Source organism: Rana temporaria, chromosome 12, assembly GCF_905171775.1.
Source record: "Rana temporaria chromosome 12, aRanTem1.1, whole genome shotgun sequence".
In the NCBI taxonomy this organism is placed as follows: domain Eukaryota; kingdom Metazoa; phylum Chordata; class Amphibia; order Anura; family Ranidae; genus Rana; species Rana temporaria.
This window is the reverse complement of record NC_053500.1, coordinates 125115996-125137587: the sequence shown is the minus strand read 5'-3', so window position 1 is coordinate 125137587 and position 21592 is coordinate 125115996. Positions and strand designations below refer to the sequence as shown.

At 43.4% G+C, this 21592-nt stretch overlaps 1 protein-coding gene across 4 annotated transcripts in view; it reads right to left on the bottom strand.

Moving 5' to 3' along the window:
• The window catches only part of KIAA1755 (KIAA1755 ortholog), an 88472-nt gene extending 72336 nt beyond the window's left edge, over positions 1-16136 (bottom strand). Inside the window, exons 1-2 of one of the 4 annotated variants that reach the window (XM_040330549.1) lie at positions 15925-16136; positions 14064-15395 (exon numbers count right to left, since the gene is read on the bottom strand). In XM_040330549.1, the coding sequence (XP_040186483.1) occupies positions 14064-14853 (790 nt within the window). In that variant the 5' untranslated portion in view covers positions 14854-15395; positions 15925-16136. Of the gene's footprint in view, positions 1-14063; positions 15396-15495; positions 15599-15638; positions 15757-15924 lie in introns of those variants that run through there. The other 3 variants (XM_040330550.1, XM_040330552.1, XM_040330551.1) reach the window with 3 other exon arrangements.
• Positions 16137-21592: the final 5456 nt, after the last annotated feature.

Here is a 21592-nt window from a genome sequence, read left to right as displayed (position 1 = left end):
TCCCTAGGCAGTTGGACACTAGGCTAAACTGAAAGCACAGCCCCATCTAATGACCACAACTCATACATACACTGGATGTGCTCAGTTTGGTTGAGTGTCCTAAGGAAGTATGTAAGTAAGGAATGGTGTCTTTCCACTTTTATTAGGTTTTATCATGTGGAAGTTACAACTTCAGTTGATGCCATTTATGGCCCCATATACATGGACCTATAGGCAGTATCTAAGTCTGAGGCCTCGTACACACAACCGTTTTCCTCCACAGAATCCATCAAGAAACTTGGTGGCAGAGCTTTTTTGCCAAGGAAAACGGTTGTGTGTATGCTTTTCATTGAGAAAACTGTCAAGGAACTTGACGAGGAAAAAGAGAACAAGTTCTCTTTTTCCTCGATGGGAGTCATCATAACCAGGAGCAAAGCCACTCTCCGAGAAGTGGACCTCATTCTGACTTGAACCTGAACATTTACTGTCTACTGTGCACATTCCAAGAGTGAAAAATTGGCAAGCAGACTTCTCAAGCCACAACAGCAGGATTCTGGGGAATGGTATTTCCACCTGGAGATGTTTTACTCTTTCTGTCCCCGGAGCAGAATGCCAGATGTAGACCTACTAGCTTCCAAGGTCAACCACAAACTGGATAGGTTTGTACCCAGGTCCAGGGATCCTCGAAATTTCAGAGTGGATGCCCTAGTCTCTCCTTTGATCCTTTGGAGTGGATGCCCTAGTCTCTCCGTTGATCCTTTGGAGTGGATGCCCTAGTCTCTTCGTTGATCCTTCGGAGTGGATGCACTAGTCTCTCCGTTAATCCTTTCTTAGTGGATGCACTAGTCTCTCCGTTAATCCTTCGGAGTGGATGCACTAGTCTCTCCGTTGATCCTTCGGAGTGGATGCCCTAGTCTCTCCGTTGATCCTTCGGAGTAGATGCCCTAGTCCAGGGGTGCCCAACCTTTTGAAGAGCAAGGGCCACTTAAGCGACTTGGTAACCGGTCTTGGGCCACAATAAGCGGAGTGGGTGGATGGCAGCCCACTCGGCTCTATAGAGCCCACTTTACTCTCAGCACTCCAAACTCGCAGGTAATGGAAGTCTATGGCTCAGTGCAGCTAACTCACAGGTGCACATCCCGGGTATGATAAAGTTTGAAACACAAAATCATAAATTATAATATAATAAATAACTATAAATAATTATAACAAATAATAATGTAATTATAATAAAAAATATTCAATAATGTAATTAAATCAAAAACACTGAAATTTGCTCAGTTGCAGAATTGTCGCTGTCATTACTTTTATTTTTTTATGACGAATTTCCCCACAAATCGCTATCGCTCTATTCTGCAAGTGATTATAATTTATTATCGCTGTTTTCTAGCTGCTCTAAAATCACTTTGAAAAAAAAGGAACACTTTTGGTTGCTATGGACAATCTACAGTTTGCAGGCAGAAAGAGCAGTTTTTATTTTATAAAAGTGCATGCAGAACACTGAGCAGACCACTAGGGACAAGGGGGGGTGTGTATTTTTTTACATACAGTACTGTAATCTGTAAGATCTGTAATACTGTATGTATTGTGTTTATTTAATTTTTTGAATTTGGCGCCGTTCTCCGCCCCCTTGCGTCGTAACGTCGCAGGGAACGGAGATCGGTGGCACACAGGCACTGTGTGAATCGAGCGAGGACGCCGCTCGCTCACACAGCTGGAATGCATCGCAGGATCCAGGGACAAGGTAAGTAACTTGTGCCTGTGGATGCTGCGAGGCGGCCCCGAGTCTGGCTCGGGGATACCGCTTTTGGTATAAAAAATTCACCCCGAGCCAGACTCGGGATTACCGCTAAGGAGGTTAAAGCCCAAGTCCTGAGGGACAGGGTTCTTTGCAGAAAGCCCTCATCTGAACTGTGTGAAACACATCAGATAAGCAGGGGTTAAAAAATAACAAAAAATGGGGGTGGGAGGTTGAAGGTCCACTTTAACTCTCCTGTGTCCTGTGATGTACTCCAAGAAGGGATTTTACAGGAAAGTGATGTTGTGATGTTGTTGTTGGCCTGTTTCCACAGGTAAAATATTTTCTCAGGAAGGTTACATACATGGGATATAAGCACTAGATGGGGCTGTGTCTTGTGTTTTGCATGGTGGCCAACCTCCTAGAGGTAACATCTATACCCAAACATAGAAGACTGGCTGCATCCCCTGTTGAACTACTGGAATAAAGGATTTTAAGGTTTGTATAAAAAAAAAAAAATCCCTCTTTGTCTGTCTCCTCATCACAGCCCAGAGTGCTCCCAAAGAAGGCATTCAAGTGCCGTGAATGCCTCTTTTGTGAGTTGGTAACCAAGCCTTAAAGAGAATCTGTCACTTTGTCCCGAATGAACAAACCTACATGATAAAACAGTTTAATTACGTATTTTCTGCTGGACTGAAGGCTCAGTGGGTAAGAGAACCTGATGCTTTGCTGTGCATAGTCAAAGCACAGGTTAACATTAAACCAATAAATAACCAAGGGTAATCTGTTTTCTATAACCAACTGCAAAATTTCCAGCACTCTGTTCTCTTCAAGTAAAATTAAAATATATGCCAGCATCCTCAGCTCTAATGTTCTGAAGCCTCGTACACACGACCGAGGAACTCGACGGGCAAAATACATAGTTTTCCTTGTCGAGTTCATTGTTAGGCAGTCGGAACTCGACAAGGCAAGTTTCTCCATTCCCGTCGAGGAAAAAGTAGACATGCTCTCTTTTTGGCTCGACGGGATCCTTGACAGTTTCCTTGTCAAAAAATGTACACACGACCGGTTTCCTCTGCAAAAAAAAATCCCAAACATGGGATTAGAAACATGTCCGCTGGAAGCCTGTCCGTCGGACATGTTCGGTCGTCTGTACGACTCACCGGACATGTCCGCTCGGCCGAAAGCCCTCGCATGCGTTGAAGTGATTCGACGCATACGTGGAAGCATTGACCTTCCAGGGTTGCGCACGTCACCACGTATCCTGTCCGCGTGGATTTCTGTTTGATGGTGTGTATAACCATCAGACAGAAATGTCCGATGAAAACGGTCCGCGGACCGTTTTCATCGGACAGATCCGCTCGTGTGTACAAGGCCTATAGATAACAGAGGACTGTTGGGTTTGGCGTATTTCCAGGTCTGGATATCACAAGAAGAACTCTTCCCCAGATCTGGCTCGTCAGTTAATTGTGCAGTCAACTGACCTATTGTTCAAAAATGTCTTCTATCTATTCAAATGCTCTAACAATGTTTATATAACGGCCATTATTTTCAACAATGACAGCCAATGAGAGCTAAAAAAAAAGTCCCATGGCTGAAAATAATGATCGTTAGGGCAATAACACGTGTTGTACCTTAGTAAATTGAGCCTCATTTCTCTGACAGCTGTTCTTTCAGCCTAGTTAGTACATTTACAATGAGGACACTTCATTCAGAATCCTTTGGATACCAAGCACTGAAGATTGACTGTTGGGGGTAAAGGTCAGGGTGACATTCTATGGGGATGGCGGGTTCGCTATAAAAATCTGCCTGGAGTTACTCTGTAATAAGAAATGATCTTTAATTCACACTGCGGAGAATGATGAGAAAATCATTTGGAAAAAAATGACTATCCATTTTCTTCTTTCTTTTCTTCAATTATTGCTGAAATATGTGACCCTCTGGAAACGTCTCAATTAAAATAAACCAGTACTTTGCCATACAGATTCACTTTACTGTCGGGACCCCTTAAAGTAATGTAAAGGGGTCCAGTGGTGCAGGGTGCTGTGTAATGTAACGGGGGCCAGAGCTGTGGGGTGCTGTGTAATGTAAGGGGGGCCAGTGATGCAGGGTGCTGTGTAATGTAAAGGGGGCCAGAGCTGTGGGGTGCTGTGTAATGTAAAGGGGTCCAGAGCTGTGGGGTGCTGTGTAATGTAAAGGGGTCCAGAGCTGTTGGGTGCTGTGTAATGTAAAGGGGTCCAGAGCTGTTGGGTGCTGTGTAATGTAAAGGGGTCCAGAGCTGTGGGGGGCTGTGTAATGTAAAGGGGGCCAGAGATGTGAGGTGCTGTGTAATGTAAAGGGGTCCAGAGCTGTGGGGTGCTGTGTAATGTAAAGGGGTCCAGAGCTGTGGGGTGCTGTGTAATGTAAAGGGGTCCAGAGCTGTGGGGTGCTGTGTAATGTAAAGGGGTCCAGAGGTGCAGTTGTGGAGAGGGGGTACACAGTAGTGACAAAGAGATATTTGCGATGCAGGGGGCACAGTGGGGCTGTCAGAAGTTGTTCCACCTTAATGCATAGGATGCTTTAAGGTGAAAAAACATGAGGGTTTATAACCCCTTTAACCCTCCTGGTGGTATTCCCGAGTCTGATTCGGGGTTAAATTTTTGTGCTGCGATCGGTAACCCCGAGTCAGACTCGGGCTCGCCTCGCAGCATCCACAGGCATGGTTTACTTACCTTGTCCCTGGATCCAGCGATGCCTCTCCGCTGTGTGAGCGAGCGGGACCTCGCTCGATTCACACAGTGTCCCCGAGTGCCGCCGATCTCCGTTCCCTGCGACGTTACGACGCACGGGGGCGGTGAACGGCGCCAAATTCAAAAAAGTAAACTAACACCTTACATACAGTATACTGTAATCTTACATATTACAGTACTGTATGTAAAAAATACACACCCCCCTTGTCCCTAGTGGTCTGCCCAGTGTCCTACATGTACTTTTATATAATTAAAACTGTTCTTCCTGCCTGCAAACTGTAGATTGTCCATAGCAACCAAAAGTGTCCCTTTATGTCAAAAATGGTTTTAGATCAGCTAGAAAACAGCGATAATAAATTATAATCACTTGCAGAATTGAGCGATAGCGATTTGTGGGGAAATTCGTCATAAAAAAAAAAAAAGTAATGACAGCGACAATTCTGCAACTGTGCAAATTTCAGTGATTTCGAGTTGATTACATTATTGAATAATTTTTATTATAATTATATTATTATTTGTTATAATTATTTATAGTTATTTATTATATTATAATTTATAATTTTGTTTTTAAAAAAATGTCATACCCGGGATGCCTACTAGACTCTAGTTTGGACAGATTTAAGTGAGTTATTCCTAAGAATTACAGGCCTACAACGTAAAACGCCAAATTTCCTTGCAAATAATGGTACCGCTTTCAGCACCTAAAATCTGAAATAATCATACCGCCAGGGAGGTTAAGGTACATTATTAATTTAATTTATTCAGTCAAATGGAGCTTAGTTACCGTATTTATCGGCGTATTTTTGCCCTGAAAATCAGGGCAAAATCGTGGGTGCGCGATATACGCCGATACCCGCTTTCCCGCGCCGAGTTTTGAATACTGCGCCGACATATACCGAGCGCAGTACACTCGGGTATAGTCGGCCAGTCTCGGCTTCTTCTGCGGTCACGTCCTGGACGTACAGGACGTGAGCGCGACAGTTGCCGAGCCTGCCCGTGTGTACTGCGCTCGGTATATGCTGGCGCAGTATTCAAAACTCGGCGCAGGAAACGAGCAGGGAGGACGCCGGACCCGACGAAGAGGACACCCGAAGCCGCAGACGGACGCCGGATTCGCCGATGGACGCCGCGCAAGACACCAAAACTGTAAGTACAAAAAACTATTTTTTTCCTCAGGAATGGAGGCAATTTTAGGGGTGCGCGCTATACCCCGATAAATACGGTATGTAGAATGAGGCTGTATATTCTGCAACACTTTTTGGTAAACTCGTTCAATGAATCCAAGCTCTGCAAGCTGAGATAACATGCACTGGTAATGTTATTGTTTTAATAAAATAAAATAATTTGAGCTGTTCTCCAACTATGTCTGATTAACCTATTCACCTAAAATCGGTTCTGACATCGCTGTTTTACTAACACTTGACACCTTATTATTCTAAATAGGAAACCTTCATTTTGTTTGCAAATATTAAAGATTCCAACTACCAGCAAGAATGAGTCCTTACATTTAAAGAGCACCTGTCATTTCAGATCCATCATGGCAGCACCTGTTAGCGGGCATCCACTCACCTGCTGTCGCCACGTCCCTCACCTTGTGTCACTGCTGCATCACCAGCCGTCCCATTAAAGTGAATGGGACTGTCGGTGAGTCAACAGCGGATCAGAGGAGAAGATGCTGCAGGACAGAGATGACAGTTGCTCTTTAAAAATTATGATTTAGATTAAAGGGTCACTAAAGGGAAAAAATGATTGAGTCTGTTAAAAAACGAGTAAATACCTATTAAATTCCTTCATCTATATCACCTCCGGCGTTCTAGTTTCTGTTCTCTCATCCACTTCCTTAAATATCTCTTTGCGCACCACCCTGGCTTCTACATGACAGCACTCAATAATGGCAACTGGCGCTCAAGCACGCTACTAATCATTGAAAGTATCATAATGAATGTATACCAGCGCCCAGAGGCGATTCAGTTCGCCAGAGGCGAGGTGTTGCGCTATATAAGTCTTTCACTCACTCATACCTGCTACGCAGAGCGATAACTACGCCTAAAGCCCTGTACACACGATCGGTTTGTCCATCGGTGAAAAAAAATAGAACATGCTTTAAATTTTTCCAATGCATAAAAAACCGATAGAAAAAAACGATTGTCTGTGTGGAAGTCCATCGGTCAAAAATCCACACATGCTCAGAATCAATTCGACGCATGCTCGGAAGCATTGAACTTCATTTTTCTCAGCATGTCGTAGTGTTTTACATCACCGTGTTTTGGCACGGTCGGATTTTTGACTGATGGTGTGTAGGCCCGACTGATGAAAGTCAGCTTCATCGGATATCCGACGAAAAAAATACATCGGATTAGATTTCATCAGATATCCGATCGTGTGTACAGGGCTTCACTCTATACCTCAGACTCTTCCACAATTATAAGAAGTCTGGGTGATCGCTTACCAGGCTTTCCTTCGAATCTCAATGCAAAGAACACTTAGGAGGTGTAAGTGCATTTAGCGCTTTCAGACAATGAGATCTGGCTGCCAAGAGTTACGTCTTAGACATTTACGGGATAAAATCTGGCAAGCAAAACCTCTGTTATTGCCAAATGTAGTGAACTATATGCTGTCAGCTTATAAGGAAAAACATCACATTGTACAGTAGAGCCGACATACAATACCGCTGGCCGTATATCAAGTTCTACTGTTACAAATAGAAACAGGAGCCGGTAACTAGTGCCCAGAGTAGAACGTTTCCAAACAGCGGCCTTAAGACTGGAGTGACTGAGAAGGCAACTATATTACCCCTAGCAACAATGTGATGTAGTATAACTACAAAAAAAAATGTATAACTTTTTTTACTTTTTTACTCCAGAAGAACACTTGAAATAACTTTCAGGGCCTGGGGAACCCCTGCTAAAATTAATTTCTTCGGAGGTCCTTCAAAAAATGCCCCTCTGAGGCCTTGTACACACGACCGTTTTCCTCGACAGAATCCATCAAGAAACTTGGTGGCAGAGCTTTTTTGCAGAGGAAACCGGTCGTGTGTATGTTTTATGCTTGTTTAACGCTTGCTCTTCACCCTGTACTTTTTTGGTTTGGACTTTTTTTGTATTTTGGAAATAAACTTTATGGATATTGTCGCTGTCTGCGTGCGGTCATCCCATACTTATGTTTGATGCTTCACGGTACGAGCTGGACCAGCATCTGATTCATCAAGGGTTAAACAATTGAAGCAGACCAGCCTAGAGCGGTGTTTAGTTTTTGGGCAGCTAAAAAGATCATTGAGGTCATGCTTCCGGCTTTATTAAATGGTGTCGGACTCAGAACTATGCAGACACCATCAGGTGGGAGGTCAATCAGCCACAGCTCAGAGAATCCCTAGTAACCTTTGGAGGGATCTTATGGCCCGTATACAAATAAGATCAGTAATTAGCGGATCGCACCATCTTCTACGGCTCCTAAGAAGAGTGGTTCCCTTCATCCCTAAAGAAGACACAGCGGTAGTGGTAGGGTCAATCATTAACTCCAGATTGGATTATGCAAATGCCCTTTACCTCGGACTCCCAAAGTACCAGCTCGCCCGGCTCCAAATCATCCAAAACATGGCAGCTTGACTGGTAACAGGGAAAAAACCCTGGGAACCAATCACCCCATCCCTGAGATCCCTCCATTGGCTGCCCATAAAGGACGAGTCACTTTCAAGGCCTGAGGCCCCGTACACACGTCCGAGAAACTCGACGAGCAAAACGCATCGTTTTGCTCGTCGAGTTCCTTGTGAAGCCGCTGAGGATCTCGGCGAGCCAAGTTTCCTCATTGACTAATGAGGAAATAGAGAACATGTTCTCTATTTAGCTTGACGAGTTCCTCGTCGGTTTCCTCAGCCAAAAGTGTACACACAACCCGCTTCCTCGGCAGAATACGGCTCCCATCGAGTTTCTGGCTGAATTCTGCCGAGAAACGCGGTCGTGTGTACGGGGCCTTATGCCTAACGCACAAATGTGTACAGGGAAGAGCGCCCTTATATTTAAGTGAGAAAATAAAACAACAAAACCCAAATCGAGTTCTTAGATCAACTAACCAAAAATTATTACAAATTCTCGAAGCCCGATATAAGACCAAAGGAGAACGTCGTTTTTCAGTTCAAGGACCTCGACTATGGAACGCTTTACCAACTAATATCCAAATGGAAATTGATCACCTGGCCTTCAGAAAAAAACGAAAGACCCATCTATTATGAGGGTCAAACTGAAGGAAAATGGATGCCAAGCGCCTTTGTTCGCATTTGTAGCGATATATAAGTAATCCACTCACTCACACACGATCCGAATATCATACAAAAACTGTCGTTCGAGGAAGAATCGTACAATAATCGTATCGTTAGTACAGAGCTTTCAAGAGCCAATCATGACAATTCATCCGATATTATTAGATCGGACAAGCACGAAAATTTTCCTCGTATGATACCAGATATAGCTGTCTTCCGAAAATACAATACAGATGCATTATGACATATGACATCACTTCCGTTTATTTTCCTGTCGTACGAGAATTTTCGTGACTTTAGTAACCCATTCAATTTCTACTTGCCACTATTAGGCATAAAAAGTTGGACGATCTGTTGTCCGATTTCCGGATCGTGTGTACGGGCCATTAGGTTTTCATGGAGAACCCTTACTGAAAATGTCTTATATAGCATCTCCATCTCTTTGCCTGCTTCTGAATGCTTTCAAACTCCTCAGCCCTGATTCACACTGATGAGATGATGGAAATGCACAAGATTTGCATCGCACTTCAAGGCAATCGCACGGCATCCGTTAGATTAACGACACCCCAAAACAGATTGCAAAATTATGCGATTTCCAGAATTGCATCACATGGGTGTGAACACCCATGTGATGATTCAGGTGCGGATTAAAAAAAAAGGGTCCTGCATCATTTCGGTGCGGATTCTATGCGATTTATGCCATACAAAATGTATGGCTCAAACTGCACGCACAGACATCACATGCGATGTGCACATGAATGCGGAGCAAAACATCGCACCAAGGTCCTCTTTGTAACCAATAGCCAAAACGTAGCATATATTCTAGGTGAGGTCTAAAAAAGTCATATGCATATATAGCAACCGTATATACTCGAGTATAAGCCGAGGCACCTAATTTTACCACAAAAAAATGGGAAAACGTATTGGCTCGAGTATAAGTCTAGGGTGTCTATCTACATGCCTCACAATGCCTCACTTTGCCTCACTGTGTCCATGTGCATGCCTCACTGTGTCCATGCCTCACTGTACCCATGCCTCAGGCCTCGTACACACGACCGAGTTTCTCTGCAAAAACCAGCAATGTGTTTCGCCCGTCGAGTTTCTCGGTCGTGTGTACGAGTGTGTACGAGGCTTCACTGTGTCCATGCCTCACTGTGTCTGTGCCCATGCCTCACTGTGCCTGTGCCTCACTGTGTCCATACCTCACTGTGCCCATGCCTCACTGTGTCCATGCCTCACTGTGCCCATGCCTCACTGTGTCCATGACTAGACTTACGTTTAACATGGGATTTGAAAAATCGGTGCTCCCCGGCCATAGGTCACCCAAATAGCAAACTTTGCACACTTGTAGAGGAGAACCGGTGCTATATATGTGCCACATTTCGAGTCCAGGGGAGCTACTGCCAGCCAGTACCGGGTCCCCAAATTCCGGGAGATCAGGCACAAAAAGGTGACTCGAGTATAAGCCGAGGGGGGCATTTTCAGCACAAAAAAAATGTGCTGAAAAACTCAGCTTACGTCGCGTACACATGATCGGTCCATCCGATGAGAACGGTCTGATGGACCGATTTCATCGGTTAACCGATGAAGCTGACTGATGGTCAGTCGTGCCTACACACCATCGGTTAAAAAAACTATCGTGTCAGAACGCGGTGACGTAAAACACAACGACGTGCTGAAAAAAACGAAGTTCAATGCTTCCAAGCATGCGTCGACTTGATTCTGAGCATGCGTGGATTTTTAACCGATGGTCGTGCCTACTAACGATCGTTTTTTTCCTATCGGTTAGGTATCCATCGGTTAATTTTAAAACAAGATGGCTTTTTTTTAACCTATGGATAAATAACCGATGGGGCCCACACACGATCGGTTTGGTCCGATGAAAACGGTCTATCAGACCATTCTCATCGGTTTGACCGATCGTGTGTACGCGGCATTATACTCGAGTTCGGGTATATACGGTAATTAAAAGTAAGGCAATATAAAGACATCAACATTAAATCAATGATTCATTTGCTACCACACATGCTTAGGGCCCTAACATTTCTTACTGTCCATAGAAACAAAGTATAGCATGCTCCACTACTAACATCAAAGGGAGACTAAAACTGTCTGTTTCAGGCAAAGAAAGTGGTTTAAAGCAGTTTAAAATTCGGTGGCTTTCCAAAATGAGGTCCTCACTAAGCAAATTAAAGATGTGTTACAGGGGCCACATGAAAATAAAGGCACCACTACATTTGAGCCATAAATCTGATTCATAGAAGTGGAAAGCTGAATTGGTTTCCCAAAGCCATCAAACTTTTTATTTTTCTAGCTCAAGCTAGAAAGAGAACCAGACTGCTTTGTTTGATCTACTTAAAATCAAATGTCACTGTTAATGGTGGATATTGTACTGTATGCTGTACTCAGGCTCTATGTACTGACACATCTGTCAAATGCACTGTCCTTAAACCCTGGAAAATTCAATAAACACATTGAAACGAAAATCAAATGTCTTTAAAGGTCGTTGTCTTGAACAAAACCTGTCATGACAGAAATATGGAGGATACCATTGCTGACCTCTCCTAAAACATTAGTTGCCTGGCTGTCAATGCTTCAATACACTGCTTCACTGTCCTGGGACAAGTATGTCAAGGATTTTCCTCTACTTTCCTGATTTGAACCCTTGCTTTGGATCAGTGACTTCCTGGGGTAGGTTTACTAAAACTGGTGAACTCAGAATGTGGTGCAGCTGTGCATGGTAGCCAATCAGTTTCTTCGTTTAGGCTTTGACAATAAGGCCTCGTACACAAGACCGAGGAACTCGTCGGAAAAAACACATCGTTTTCCTCGACGAGTTCCTTGTTAAGCCTCGTACACACGACCGAGGAACTCGACGGGCGAAACGCACCGTTTTCCTCGTCGAGTTCCTTGTCAGGCTGTCGAGGAACTCGACAAGGCAAGTTTCTCCATTCCCGTCGAGGTAATAGAGAACTTGCTTTTTTTTTGGGCTCGTCGAGTTTCTCGACAGTTTCCTCGATGAAAATGTGCACACGACCGATTTCCTTGGCAAAAAAATATCTCCCAGCCAGTTTCTTGCTGGTTTTTGCCGAGAAACTCGTCGTGTGTACGAGGCCTCAGGCTTGTCGAGAAACTTGACAAGCTTGCTTTGCGTACACACGGTCAAGACAAAATCTCCTCGTTCTCAAACGCGGTGACGTACAACACATACAATGGCAGGGGAAGTTTGATTCCACTGGCACAACCCTTGGGGCTGCTTTGGCTAATCTCATGTTACTGCGTGTTAAGTACCGTATTTATCGGCGTATACCGCGCACTTTTTTGCCCTGATAATCAGGGCAAAATCATGGGTGCGTGGTATACGCCGATACCCACTTTCCCGCGCCGAGTTTGAATACTGCGCCGACATATACCGAGCGCAGTACACTCGTGTATTGTCGGGCAGTCTCGGGTCCTCTCGCGCTGACGTCCTGGACGTACAGGACGTCAGCGCGAGAGTAGCAGAGCCTGCCCGACAATACACGAGTGTACTGCGCTCTGTATATGTCGGCGCAGTATTCAAACTCAGCGCGGGAAAAGAGCGAAGAGGACGCCGCAGAAGGACGCCGGACCCGACGAAGAGGACACCCGAAGCCGCAGACGGACGCCGGACCCGACGAGGCCGCCGATGGACGCCACGCAAGACACCAAAACTGTAAGTACTAAAAAACTTTTTTCCACAGGAATTCGGGGCAACTTTAGGGGTGCGCGCTATACGCGGGAGCGCGCTATACCCCAATAAATACGGTAAAAGTTTGGTGAGAGACGATTTGCACTTTTCAGTCTGTTACAGCGTGACGAATGTGCTATCTCCATTACAAACGCTACTTTTACCGAATGTACACACGACCGTTTTCCTCGGCAAAAAAGCTCTCCCACCAAGTTTCCTGATGGATTCTATCGAGGAAAACGGTCGTGTGTACGAGGCCTAAAACCTGAAAGCTGATTGGTTTCTATGCAGAGCTGCTCCAGATTCTGAGTTTACCAGGTTTAGTATACCTACCCTATGAAGTCATTGATCCAAAGCAAGGGTTCAAATCAGGGAAGATTCCTGATTGATTTCCTTCAGGGCAACTGCATTCCAATTCTTCATTTAGAGGTTCCATCTAACTACATCGGTGGTTACAGTCATAACTGCCTTCCCTCTTGTGTAATTGCTCATATTTTTACTACCTTCGAGTTAAAAAAAAAGTCATTGCTGACCTTCTGAAAATGCTAAATTCCTGACTGTTAGGCCAACTCTTTGATGTTCCAGTTTTAGAAAATTTACCCTACAGTGCGGATATCGAAGAGTTGGCCAACAGTCAGGAAACAAGCATTTTTAGAAGGTCAGCAATGACTAGCTTTTGGGCTCGGAGGTAGTATAACTATGAGTAATAAGAGGAGAGGGTAGGCAGTTGTCACTGTAAACACCAATGTAGTTAGCTGGAACCTCTAAATGAAATATTGGGTTTAAGTTGCCCTGTAAGCAATCAATTAGGGATCTCTATTGGGAAACACTGGGGTTGATTTACTAAAATTAGAGAGTGCAAAATTTGGTGCAGCTCTGCATAGAAACCAATCAGCTTACAGTTCTTTTGTTAAAACTTAATTAAACAAGCTGAAGTTAGAAGCTGATTGGCTACTACTGCACCAGATTTTGCACTTTTAGTAAATCAACCCCACAGTATTTTGTGTAGGATCAGAATGCAAAACCCTTGTGGTCTGCTCTAAAAACATATATACTTTTTTGTTTTCCGAAATTGGGGTGATGGCTTAAAGGGGTTGTAAAGGTAAAAAAATGTTTTCCTAAATAGCTTCCTTTACCTTAGTGCAGTCCTCCTTCACTTACCTCATAATTCCATTTTGCTTTTAAATGTCCTTATTTCTTCTGAGAAATCCTCACTTCCTGTCCTTCTGTCTGTAACTCCACACAGTAATGCGAGGCTTTCTCCCTGGTGTGGAGTGCCGTGCTCGCCCCCTCACTTGGACTGTAGGAGAGTCAGGACACCTACTAACACACAGCTCCTTTCTCTATCTGCAACGTAGAGGGTGTCCTGACTCTTCTGTAGTCCAAGGGAGGAGGCAAGCACGACACTCCACACCAGGGAGAAAGCCTCGCATTACTGTGTGGAGTTACAGACAGAAGGACAGGAAGTGAGGATTTCTCAGAAGAAATAAGGACATTTAAAAGCAAAATGGAAGGATGAGGTAAGTGAAGGAGGACTGCACTAAGGTAAAGGAAGCTATTTAGGAAAACATTTTTTACCTTTACAACCCCTTTAAATACTTTATACAGTTTACAGCATGCTTCAGAAACGAATATTGTTCTTTTCACCGATACCTTTTCCAGAGAACTTGGCACGACTAAGCCGAGGGGAGCAGACTGCAGATACCCGTCTCCACGTTCCACTGTACTGGCTTGAATTAGAATCCATAGACAGGCCATCGCTCCCAGACGAGGAATTACGTTGGCCTCTTAGAAAGGAAAACCTGTGCACAAGAGACGGGGACGATGATTCCGACCCTGAAGTGGGATTGGTTTTTGGGTTTTGTAGCGGTGTATATACATCTCCTGACTTTGACTCTCCTGTTTTTGGTGAGAAGAGCCAAGACGAATGCGCTTGGCTTTGAGTTTTGCGACGTGAACAGATGGGGCTTTCTAGAGCTGCAAACGTGGTAGATCTGCTCATGGGTTCCTCCGAAATATCATCCATCGGGGCAGAGGTGAAGCTAACGGGATTTTTGAGAGCGGCGACGTAGGACTGACGAAAGCGACACTTTGTTTCCTTGGCGTCGGAATCTTTGTTAAACTTCCTCCTTAGGCAAGGGGTACACACCCCTTTTTCGCTGGCCTGAAGTCTTCCGCACACCCACTTATTATTATTAGTGACACTCGTAACAGGATCTTCGTTGCCTTTTGGGAACTTGTTGGCATCCCCCATTTCACGGTGGCAAGGAGCGATTGGTCTAGTTTCTGCCGTGACAGCAGTATCTAAGAGGTCCACATAGTCCCCTTCCAGGTCTTGGTTAGCGGCATCGTCGAAGTGAGGTGTCATTAGATCACAGGCGCTCTTTAGGAGTGGTACATGTTCTGAACAGTCTTCAAAGGAATAGGGGTTCCTGTTTGGCATGGACGTTATTCTTGTTCCACCAACGAGACCTTAAGAAAGCCTTACTTTCATCCGCATATCTTTTTATTGGCAATCTTTGGACCGTACATAAGTTGTCAAGAAAATCATTTCTTAACATCGGTTCAGTAGCAAGCTGACCTTCAAAAATTTTCTTTGGTATATATATAAAAAAAAAAAAAAAAGCAATTAAAATGTCAGCTTTTATTTCTACGTAACGCCACCAAATTTCCTGGCGTCCCTGGGAATGTGCCCAATTGGAGCAAAAAAAAAAACAGTTCAATTAGTTTTCTGCTTGAATGGAAACACAATGTCACCGCCGAAATGTCACCGTGCTAACGAACAGCTTGATCCTGTCATGGCCTTTAAACATCTTTGCAGAACTCCCAAGAAGACAGAACAAATGCGACGTTCCAGTACATGTCTCCCGTTATAAAAGTCCATGTGGGGACCAATCTCGCTGCAGCCACCAAAACGGAGACTGCAATTAGACAGTACATTAACCAGCCTTGTAGGGACTCTAATGAAGCGGCAGAACCAGGCGCCTGCAGGAAGAATACAAACTGCATTAAGAATAAGTTCTACGGAACAGGAAATATACAGAAACACAAGGAAAAAAAATGCAAAAAAAAGTACGATAAATACCCAAAAGGATCGCCCTTTCTGAACGTTTACATTTTCCTTGGCATTTTTCACGCCGCGGAGAATATAAATGTTGGTTTAGCAGCTGCTTATTGCCACTTATTCTCCTAAAGGGAGATGGATAGGACAGATAACCTTGTACACACAGCTAAGGAACGGGAAGGTTTTCTACGGCTTGTCATCAGTCACAGGTGCCTGCGAGCAGCGGCCCCTGCTAGGCAAAGCCACCAACGCTCAACTCAAGCAGCATTGTCTCAGTCCCCAAGTAGAATGGCTGAATGGGTGTCCCTGTGCATTCTGGGAGTGCAGCCTCCTACTTTGCAGAAACTTTGCAGAAAGGAGAAGAAAAAAGAGAAGAATGCAATTAACATATTAGCCACGGGTGATGACGGCGGCGGTCATCCCAAGCACACCCTGAAAAGCCTGTAATACCTGTCAACAATGGATACCTGGAGGGAGCTCGCTGCTTGCGACTTCTCAGAAAGAGTTGGAATGTCTCCTACAGGCTTCCGCACCATCAAGCCTTGGCTGCCACAAGAAAAAAGGGACAGGAAAACGAGACCCTAGCACCTAGTAAGCCTTCCCATTTGGAGGACCCCCTCCCTGTGCCTTCCATTGATGTGATTGGAGGGCTGCGTTCCGAATTTAGCCGCACCAAAGGCAGAGGAATGCGGAGACAGAGCTTGGTGTCAGGCTGTCAGACTTTAATAGAAGAGCCCCCCCCCACACTCCCCTCCCTTCCCCCCACAGCTTGCTGGCACTGATCAGAGGCTAACAGTTGTATCAACAGTCACCTGCTGGGACTTGTACCCATTCACACACCCTCAGATTAGAGTAGAAAGGAGTTGGTGGGCCGGGCAAAGGGGGCCGTGCAGTTACTGGACCCTGAGCAGCAGAATCCACAGGTGCTGTGCACCGACTCTACAAATGTAGCATTGTGTTCAGCCTCTGCTTGGTGGATACATCTCGTGTCCAAACAAAGTGTATTTATATATATAATGCGGTTGGACATCCAGCACCTGTTTGCACCGGGATCCAAGGTTGGGGAAGTTACAATAAAGTGTTGGCAGCTGTAAGGACATTGGCTTGAGATAAACCGGACCTCTGAAATACGTTACTTACAGCCAGGGTCGATATAAATCAATGATTTTTTTATTTAAATCAGATTTGTTTTTTTATTTAGATTTTTTTGATTTTTATAAAGTTTAATTTTATAAAATGCTTTTGGAGTAAAAATCTATCTAAAGATAGTTTTCTATTTAACCACTTTGAATGACAATTGCGCGGTCATGCTTAAGATAGCCAGCAGAAGACTGGACCTCTGAAATACGTTACCTACAGCCGGGGGGGATATAAATCAATGATTTTTTTATTTAAATAGTTTTTTAGATTTTTAGAAAGTTTATTTTTATAAAATGCTTTTGGAGTAAAAATCTATCTAAAGATAGTTTTCTATTTAACCACTTTGAATGACAATTGTGCGGTCATGCTTGAGATAGCCATCAGAAGAACGGACCTCTGAAATAAGTTACCTACAGCCATGAATAAAAAAAAATAAAAAGTTCAAAATAAATAAAAAAGAAAATATATTTTTTTATTTAAATCCGATTTTTTGGATTTAAATAGATTTTTTAGATTTTTTATAAAATGTATTTTTATAAAATGCTTTTGGAGTACAAATCTATCTAAAGATAGTATTCTATTTAACCACTTTGAATGACAATTGCGCGGTCATGCTTGAGATAGCCAGCAGAAGACCGGACCTCTGAAATAAGTTACCTACATCCAAGGTGGATATAAATCAATTATTATTTTTAAAAATACATTTAAAAAACATTTTTTTTATTTAAATCTGATTTTTTTAATTTAAATAGATTTTTTTTATTATTTATTATTATTATTATTATTTATTATTATTTTTTTTTTTTTATAAAATGCTTTTTGGAGTACAAATCTATCTAAAGATAGTATTCTATTTAACCCCTTCAATACCGGGAACTTTCTCCACTTCCTGCTCAGGCCAATTTTCAGCTTTTAGCGCTATCGCACTTTGAATGACAAGTGCACGGTCATGCTTGAGATATCAAGCAGAAGACCGGACCTCTGAAATAAGTTACCTACAGCCAAGGTGCATATAAATCAATGATTAAAAAAAAAAATCGGATTTTCTTGATTTAAATCAGATTTTTTTTTTTATTTAAATAGATTTTTTTGATATTTAAAAACATTTTTTGTTATAAAATGCTTTTGGAGTACAAATCTATCTAAAGATAGTATTCTATTCAACCCCTTCAATACCAGGTACTTTCGCCACTTCCTGTTCAGGACAATTTTCAGCTTTCAGCGCTGTTGCACTTTGAATGACAAGTGCACGGTCATACTTAAGATAGCCAGCAGAAGACCGGACCTCTGAAATAATTTACCTACAGCCGGGGTGGATATAAATCAATGATTTTTTTATAAATTAAAAAAAATGTTTTTTTTTATTTAAATCAGATTTTTTTTTTTATTTAATTCGATTTTTTTGATTTTTATAATGTGCTTTTGGAGTAAAAATCTATCTAAAGATAGTTTTCAATTCAACCACTTGATAGTTCTCTATTTAACCTCTTTGAATGACAAATGCGCGGTCATGCTTGAGATAGCCAGCAGAAGACCGGACCTCTGAAATAAGTTACCTACAGCCAAGGTGGATATAAATCAATTATTATTATTTTTTATTTAAATCTGATTTTTTTTATTTAAATAGATTTTTTTTATTTTTTTTTTTATAAAATGCTTTTGGAGTACAAATCTATCTAAATATAGTATTCTATTTAACCCCTTCAATACCGGGCACTTTCTCCACTTCCTGCCCAGGACAATTTTCAGCTTTTAAAGATAGTTTTCTATTTAACCACTTTGAATGACAATTGCGCGGTCATGATTGTGATAGCCAGCAGAAGATTGGACCTCTGAAATAAGTTACCTACGGACAGGGTGGATATAAATCAATGATTAAAAAAACTTTTTTTTTTAATTTATTTATTTAAATCAGATTTTTTGTTTATTTAACCACTTTAGCCCCGAGCCTGTTTTTCAGATTCGGTGTTTACGAGACTAAAACATTTTTTTTTGCTAGAAAATTACTTAAAACCCCCAAACATTATATATATATATTTTTCTAACACCCTAGAGAATAAAATGGCAGTCATTGCAATACTTTTTGTCACACCGTATTTGCGCAGCGGTCTTACAAGCGCACTTTTTTTGGAAAAAATTCACTTTTTTAAATTGAAAAATAAGACAACAATAAATTTGGCCCAATTTTTTTATATATTGTGAAAGATAATGTTACGCCGAGTAAAATGATACCCAACATGTCACGCTTAAAAATTGCGCCCGCTCGTGGCATGGCGTCAAACTTTTACCCTTAAAAATCTCGATAGGCAACGTTTAAAAAATTCTACAGGTTGCATTTTTTGAGTAACAGAGTAGGCCTAGGGCTAGAATTATTGCTCTCGCTCTAACGATCGCGGCGATACCTCACTTGTGTGGTTTGAACACCGTTTTCATATGCGGGCGCTACTCGCGTATATGTTCGCTTCTACGCGCGAGCTCGTCGGGACGGGGCGCTTTAAAAAAAAATTTGGGGGGTTTTCGTATTTATTTTTATTTATTTTACAATTTTTAACACTGAAATAAAAAAAATAAAAACTGGATCACTTTTATTCCTATTACAATGAATGTAAACATCCCTTGTAATAGAAAAAAGCATGACAGATCCTCCATTTTACCATCGAGACAGGCATTGTAGCGCGAGCTACAGTATGCCTGTCCCGATTTTTTTAACCCCGGACTCACCTTGTAATCGGAGATCGTATTTTTCGGCTCCCGCGGGGAATGGGCGTGCCTATGGAGAGGGAGGATGATTGACGGCCGGCCCTGGCACGTCACTCTCCCCGAAGACAGCCGGAGTAGGTCTCGGCTCTTCACGGCGCCTGCGCACAGGCTATGCGCAGGCGTCGTGAAGACCAAGCCTATTTCGGCTATTTCCGGAGAAGCGTGACGCGCCAGAGCCGGCCGTCAGTCATCCTCCGTCTCCATAGGCACGCCCATTCCCCGGTATCTTCAATCTACGAGAACAAGGTGAGTACGGGGGTAAAAAATTCGGGACAGGCATACTGTAGCTCGCGCTACAATGCCTGATTTTATGGTAAAATAAAAAAAAAAAAAAATTTTTTCGTCGATAGGGTGAACCCCCGCTTTAAATATGAGATCTGGGGTCAAAAAGACCTCAGATCTCATATTTAGGCTTAAATGCAAAAAAAAAAAAAAAAAAATTTGAAACTGTCATTTTTTTCAAATGACAAAAAAAAAAAAAATGTTGCTTTAAGACGCTGGGTGGGTCTGACGTTTTGACGTCACTTCCGCCCAGCAGAGCTATGGGGACGGGTGAAGTAGATTTTTCCTTCACTCGCAACCCCGCACAGCTGCCGAACGGTCCCGATCTCCTCCGCCGCTACCGACGGCTACGGTAAGCGGTGGAGGGCGCGGGAGAGCGGCGGGAGGGGGGGCCCCTCTCCCGCCACCGATAACGGCGATCTCGCGGCGAATCCGCCGCGGAGACCGCCGTTATCGCTGACAGGACCGCCCACTGAAGAGATGAATATCTCGGTTGTGGCAGCAGCTGCTGCCGTTACAGAGATATCCATCTTCAAAGTGCCGACGTATAACGACGGTGGGCGGTCGGCAAGTAGTTAAATAGATTTTTTTGATTTTTATAAAATACTTTACTTTTACTTTTGGAGTAAAAATCTATCTAAAGATAGTTTTCTATTTAACACTTCAATATCGTGCACTTTCGCCATTTCCTGCCCAGGACAATTTTTAGCTTTCAGCGCTGTCACACTTTGAATGACAATTGCGCGGTCATGCAACACTGCACCCAGACTAAACTTTTATCGTATTCTTCCATCAAATAGAGCTTTCTTTATGTGGTATTTGATCACCTATGTGGTTTTTATTGTTTGCTAAACAAACTAAAACATTTTTGAAAAAAGATAAATTAAAGCGGTTTGTAAACCCGCGATTATTTTATTTATTTATTTTTTCACCTGAAAGGCAAAAGCCATAATGAGCTAGTATGCACCGCATATTAGCTCATTATGAAATACTTACCTCGGAACGAGGTGAGAGAAACTTACCTGGTCCACGCCAAGCGAGATGTCATCTTGACTCGGCGTGTCTTCCGGGTATCGCCGCTCCAGCGCTGTGATTGGCTGGAGCGGCGATGACGTCACTCCCGCGCATGCGCGCGGGAGACTTCAATTCGGCAAGGTCCGGCGGCTGCCGGTCCTTTAGCCGAGGATCCCTGCTGCGCATGCGCCGCTGCAATCAGCGGCGCATTGCGGGGGGAATATCTCCTAAACCGTGCAGGTTTAGGAGATATTCTTTATACCTACAGGTAAGCCTTATTATAGGCTTACCTGTAGGTAAAAGTAATGAAGTGGGGTATACAACCACTTTAAGTTTTTCTTAGTTTCTGTCATAAAATTTTGTTTTCTCCTTCACTGATGGGCGCTGATGAGGCAGCACTGATGGGCACTGATGAGGCAGCACTGATAAGGTGGCACTGATGGCCACTGATGAGGACGCACTGATATGTAGAATTGATGGGCTCTGATAGGCAGCACTGATATCCAGCACTGATGGGCATTGACAGGCAGGAATGATATACAGCACTGATGGGCACTGATAGGTGGCACTGATGGGCATTGACAGGCAGCACTGATGGGCTTTGACCAACGGCAATGATAGGCGGCAGTGATGGGTAACACTGATGATGAGGTACTGACAGGTGTTACTGCTGGGCACTGATTGGCACAGTCATGGGCTCTAATTGGCACTGTGGTGGGCACTGAGAGACTATATTGAGGGACACTGACTGGCAGCTGTTGGGCACTGATTGGCACATCTGATCAATGTGCTGATTATCAGCACAGTCCCCCCCCCACCCTCTGGCAGGGAGAGATGCCCATTGTCTCTCCCTGTCAGCGTGAACCGAGGAATGACGTTTACCGGCACGATAATCAGCTTTGATTGGTTACAGCTGATAACA